Source organism: Portunus trituberculatus, chromosome 48, assembly GCF_017591435.1.
Source record: "Portunus trituberculatus isolate SZX2019 chromosome 48, ASM1759143v1, whole genome shotgun sequence".
NCBI lineage: Eukaryota > Metazoa > Arthropoda > Malacostraca > Decapoda > Portunidae > Portunus > Portunus trituberculatus.
The window spans coordinates 28,008,761-28,014,918 of NC_059302.1; the positions used below are offsets into that span (position 1 = coordinate 28,008,761).

Consider the following 6,158-nt stretch of genomic DNA (forward strand, 5'->3'; position numbering starts at 1 on the left):
AAATATTGACAATGCCTTATAAAACTACTATTAATTAGTTTTTATTCTAATTTTCACTTATGTTTCGTAATGATGAATGTCACTAAAGCTGTACGTATTCATCTGAACATTATGTACACTGTAAATTTGGTGTTCAGGACGACACAACCTTTCTGCTTATAGAAAAAATCTGCTTCCTTTTTTTGATAAATGAACAATACTTTAAGAAACATTGCGTAATTAAGACTCCTATTACAACTGTTGGTATTCATCTGGACATCGAGTGCACAGTAGATCCGGTTCTCTGGACATAATACTGTACTTCTACTCAGGCAAACCATTATAATTGCTAGCTGAATGTAAAATAAATGCTTTCCTCCTCATAAAACTACTTAAGGATATTTTCAATTGCAATTTTCTCTTTCGTTTATAATCAGCATCCCTATTGTAACTACGTAGCAATGTAGACATTTTGAGAGATAGAGACCGAGTGTGGCGGCCGGCGGGGTTACACTTGCGTGTGAGTTCGTGACTTCCTTTAGTGTGCCTCGAGTGTTTTTGTGGTTCTATCTTGACCCCAGGCGCGTCCCTGGCGATGTGTCTCTTTATGGGGCGTGGTGAATGGCGTATGGGTGTCGTGCGGGGGTGTGACGGAGGGGCGGCTTTGTAGGGACGTGAAAAACTGAAAATAAAAGCCTGAAGGGAACGGTGGATGGATGGACGCCATTAGTCACGCGAAGAGGAAGGTAAGAGTGCGAGTTGGTCACTTTCATGGTGTATTATTGCTTATTAGTATTTGTGTCTCGAGTGTAGTATTTCAAAGAGGTGTTGGTGAATTATCAATATTCACTAGCAGGCTGATGATAAAGGTGTGGATAGAAGAATATATGAATAAATACTAAACTTCCCATCCCTTTCCTTCTCTTTCTCTCTCTTCCCTCAACACTACTATGCATCAAACTGTATGAACTATTGGCTGACTCGTGTATCTCCACTCGGTTGTATACATATTGCATTGTCTGCGTATTATATAATGTGAATGGACTAATTGGTAAACGATGTAACAGCAGCTGAATTCTTTATCTGGAACAGCAAGTCTCGAGATAATGAAGCTTCGAACGTCGTATAATCTCTCTCTCTCTCTCTCTCTCTCTCTCTCTCTCTCTCTCTCTCTCGTATGGTAATGAACAAATTTAACTGCTGATTTTTGTTGAGTTATTTTTGTTCTTCCTTTCTTCCTCTTCCTCCTCGTCTCTCTCTTCCTCTTCGCCTCTTCCCTCCCCCCCCCATTCCATCAGTCTCGCCTCGTTAAACAGCCGTTAAGTTTTCTACATTTGCTCTATAGTCTATACGATACTTCCTGTTAGAGAGAGAGAGAGAGAGAACGTGACATCATTCATGGCATTTTCTCACCAGTATTTTTTTATAGCTGACCTTGTGTGATTATTCTCTCTCTCTCTCTCTCTCTCTCTCTCTCTCTCTCTCTCTCTCTCTCTCTCTCTCATATAGTCGTCTTGTCTAAGCAGGTTTGTCTCAAGGTCACAGCTCCGCCCCGCTTCTCGCTGCCCCTCCCTCCTCCCCCCTTTCCAATCCCCCCATCCTCTCCTGCTCCCTTCATCTCACCCTTCCCTCACCCTCCCTCTAACCTCCTGTGTCCCTCCCCTCTCCTTCCCTCATCCCCTCCCCGTGGACACCCAAAGGACCATAAGGGGACACAGTATCCTTGCTGGTCCCCTCACCCTTCCCCCGTCACCTTGCTTCCACTCCCTCTCACTCCCTACTCACCCTGTCCCGTTACTTCTAGCCCCGCCCACCCCACCCACCAGCCACTCCCTGTACTCCCTGGCTCCAGCATTCCTTCTGTCCACCCTGTCGTGTATAATCACCGACCCACCACCTGTACCTGTCCATACATTGAATTTGTATACGCTCACCTGTCTTACGTACGGCATTTAATTTCACGGGTTGTGGTCACGATGTATATTACTTGGTTAGGTTAGGGTTGGTTTGCTTTGGTTTGTGTTAGGTTGTGTTGGGTTGGGTATAGTTTAGTTTAATTTACTTTGGTTTGGCTTGGTTTGGTTTGCTTATGGGAAATGATTGGGATGTATTCACTAATTTGATGACATAGTGTTGAGTCTATACGTTTGAGGATAAGGATGCCTGTGTGTGTGTGTGTACTTTTGCTTTGTCATGTCTGTTTGTCTGTTGGCGTGTTACAGCTTAGTTTTATGTTTCGTGTTTGCTCTTACCCATTTCGTGTGATGACCAAACCACCACCTGCGCCTCCCCACTGCTTATTACCACTTGTCATGTGCTACACCTTGCATTAGTCTTTGTGGTTCCTGGTTACTGTGTTCGCTCGTTTCCTTTATAATTTCGTGTAAGAGTTGTTTTATTCTCTCTCTCTCTCTCTCTCTCTCTCTCTCTCTCTCTCTCTCTCTCTCTCTCTCTCTCTCTCTCTTTTACCTGTGTGAACTCAATCTGACACACCTGGTTTAATTTCATGCCCTTGTACGTAGTTTACTCTCTCACTCACGTCCGGCATCTATTTCATAAGTCTCTCCCTCCATCCCTCTCTCCCTCCATCCCTCCCCACAATCCTCCTCCTTTTCGTCTGTCACTCTTCCTCTCTCTCTTTCTGTCTCTCTCCCTTCCAGCCACACCCACCCATTCATGCTCTTGACCAATCTCACTACCCACTAATAACCTCCCCTACTTCACTCTCACTTATCTCCCCTAAGGCCTTCCCACGCTCCCCTTCCAGTCACTCTCCCCTTCCACCCACTCTCTCTTTCATTGACACTTTTAGCTACAGTTACTTCCCTATTTGTATTAAAGATATATTCGTCTCTTTTTTGTATCTTTATTTCTCTGTATTTCTTCATCTATCTTACATCTATTATTAGTTATTTTCTATTTTTCTTGAGGGTAAAAATGGAGAAAAATGTTTAAAGTGAAAAAAATATATATGGTTCCCTTGCTCTCTCCTTCTCTTCCTCTTTCATACGTGTGTTCATTCATTCACTCACACAAACTCGTTCATACAGTCATACAAAACATACAAGCAGGTGCATCCATATATCCCTTTATCACTTCGTTCATACTCACTTTGTCCCCATCATTTACTCAACCGATGTACAACTCAACACTCACTGGCATGTTTAATTAACTCACTCATACACTCGTCACTCACTCCATTCTTTAAATCACGACTCATTTAACTCACTCACTCGCTGAACCCGTGACTTATGTACCCACTTAAGACTCACTTCACACACTTTATAAGCCAACACACACACACACACGCACACAGCTCACTCACTCAGCCCAGAAACACTCACCTGATTCATACTTATTAGAGCTAAAACAACAAGCGTAGCACCAACACATCAAACACTCACCTTCAAAGATTGGTATGTGGCCTGCACCGCCCACACGCCTCGCTACCTTTGTTAGCGTGGGTGTGGGTGTGGCTGCGGGGTGTGTGTTGGGGATGTGGGAGGCAAGAGTTTGGGAGAGACTGAAGAGGAGGGGTGGGGAGACTTGTAAGGGGACTAGGAAAGGAGGAGAGGTATAGAGGAGAGGGGAATGCTTGAGACGGGTGTGGTAGGAATAGATTGGAGGATGGTGGGGGAGTTCGGGGTGTGGTTAGGGGACGGGGGAGGAGGATGGAAGAGGGGGAGAGGAAGTGGAAAGCTACACGTTTGATTTAGGTGGAAACAAGGTAGCAGGTGTGTGTGTGTGTGTGTGTGTGTGTGTGTGTGTGTGTGTGTGTGTGTGTGTGTGTGTGTGTTATTTTTAGAACCATTACGCTGCCTCAAGGTTACTTTGCGTGTATTTGGTTCTTCCTAATGTTTCCTGATGAGTTTTAAAATGTGTGTAATTGCAAATACACTGCCGAGAACAAGACGATTTACCTTGTGGCGGAGAATTAACTCTGCACATTAACACTTTCACGTATGTATGTGTGTGTGTATGTATGTATGTATGTATGTATGTATGTATGTTGTGTTTTTGAACGATCTCGCCTGAATAAGGAAATGCCGTTATGTGATTGTAAGAATATGTTAGGTGAAAAATAACGAGCAGTCGAGAATCACAACCACCACCACCTCCTCCTCGTCCTCGTCCTCGTCCTCCTCCTCCTCCTCCTCCTCCTCCTCCTCCTCCTCCTCCTCCTCCTCCTCCTACTACTACTACTACTACTACTACTACTACTACTACTACTGTTACCACCATCACCATTACAATCAATATTACTGTCATTCCAGTCACCACTAAATAATAATTCACTAAATAATAATTCCCATTTTCTAATTAAGCATTTTCACTGCAAACTTTAGAATTAATTTGATACTTCACGCTTCAAAGAAAACGCCGCTCATCAAGTTTTCTGTGATTTACAATTGATGGGAGGCTGAAGTAAATACAGTTTTGAGGTAATAGCAGGAATATTTATTTTGCACGTAGCTAATTCCTTCTTTCCTCATCCTTCTTCCTCCATTCTTTCCTTCTCTGCATATTCCCTCTTTCTTCCTCTGTCACTTTATGCAAGATATTGGTGTGAATACTTCTACTAACGAGCTGAATCCTGACTTACGTCCCCACTTGTTCCCTTGAGTACCATGACGCGTTTCATTATTCATTCTAGTGACTATTTGGTGATTCTACACAGCCTCACAAACTTATGTGGGAAGTCAAAATAGTGTAAATTGTGGCCATTAAGCTTGTGACCTCCATTGACCCTTTCTAATATCAATAAAATGGTCTAATCATACACAAATCTCAAGGTAACAATGTGTCCCAGTACTGAAGGGGTTAAGACTCACTCACTTCAACCACACTTTATTAACCAACACACACACACACACACACACACACACACACACTTACCCAGTTATAACATGCATGATTTTCTTTCACGTGCAGCTGAGAAAAATTACTAATTCTTCCTCAATCTGATATGAATGAGAAACCGAGAATACCTTTTGAAATTTGAATAAAAAAGTAATAATTATTTTTTTATTCGTGAAAAGGACGATAAAAAAAAAACATTAAATGAAAGATAAATAAATGACAAGTTCTTCCCCACAGTGATCTATGTAGTTATAAAGCACTTTGTAATTAGGTAGTATTTAGTCTCGTGTGGTGCTAATGTAGTTATTATTTAGTCTCGTGTGGTGGTGCTAATGTAGTTATTATTTAGCCTCGTGTGGTGGTGCTAATGTAGTTATTGTTTAGCCTCGTGTGGTGGTGCTAATGTAGTTATTGTTTAGCCTCGTGTGGTGGTGCTAATGTAGTTATTATTTAGCCTCGTGTGGTGCTAATGTAGTTATTATTTAGCCTCGTGTGGTGGTGCTAATGTAGTTATTGTTTAGCCTCGTGTGGTGCTAATGTAGTTATTGTTTAGCCTCGCGTGGTGGTGCTAATGTAGTTATTATTTAGGCTCGTGTGGTGGTGCTAATGTAGTTATTATTTAGGCTCGTGTGGTGGTGCTAAATGGCATTGTTAGTGTGGGGTTCCTGGGGGTTGTTATTACCGTATTTGGTTATGCATAAAGGTGATTTGGAAAGGGTTACTAAAATTATATATATGTATTTTAGAAAGCTGTTTAATTTCCTCTCATGTCCCTGAAAAATGTTAGAGAAAAAATATAGACTTACATAATATTGTTAGTACTTATTGATCATTTATTATTATTGTTCTTATTGTTGCTGTTGTTGTTGTTATTGTTATTATTATTATTATTATTGTTATTGTTATTGTTATTGTTATTGTTTATCTATATTTTTTTTATTCTTTTTTTTCAGGTATTAGTTGTCTCCATTTTCTTATTACCACATTAGAGAAAACGAGCCAAGGGAACCATAGCATAATACAGTATATATTCCACCCCCTCCACCACTACCCTGAAAACAAAAAATAGATAAAAAAAAAAAACAACAGCTGAGAGGAAAGAAGCGAAAAACAAAGGAGAGAGGCACCAGCACCACTCCCTAAAATGGCACCAGTGAGTGTGAACAGCGAAGGTCCGTATTGTTTGCACGCCATAATTCCATGTGTGTGTGTGTGTGTGTGTGTGTGTGTGTGTGTGTGTGTGTGTGTGTGTGTGTGTTCTCCAGTGCCATTCTTACCGACCAATTTGGCAGGAGTTGTCAGACCAAAGAGGAGCGAAC

At 41.7% G+C, this 6,158-nt stretch overlaps 1 protein-coding gene across 1 annotated transcript in view; it reads left to right on the top strand.

The window, feature by feature from the left end:
* The first annotated feature begins 680 nt into the window (after positions 1 to 680).
* LOC123498806 (protein tonB2-like) overlaps positions 681 to 6,158 on the top strand; it is a 49,701-nt gene continuing 44,223 nt past the window's right edge. Inside the window, exon 1 of the mRNA XM_045246230.1 lies at positions 681 to 725. Coding sequence (XP_045102165.1) covers positions 696 to 725 — 30 coding nt within the window. The 5' untranslated portion in view covers positions 681 to 695. The remainder of the gene's footprint in view (positions 726 to 6,158) is intronic.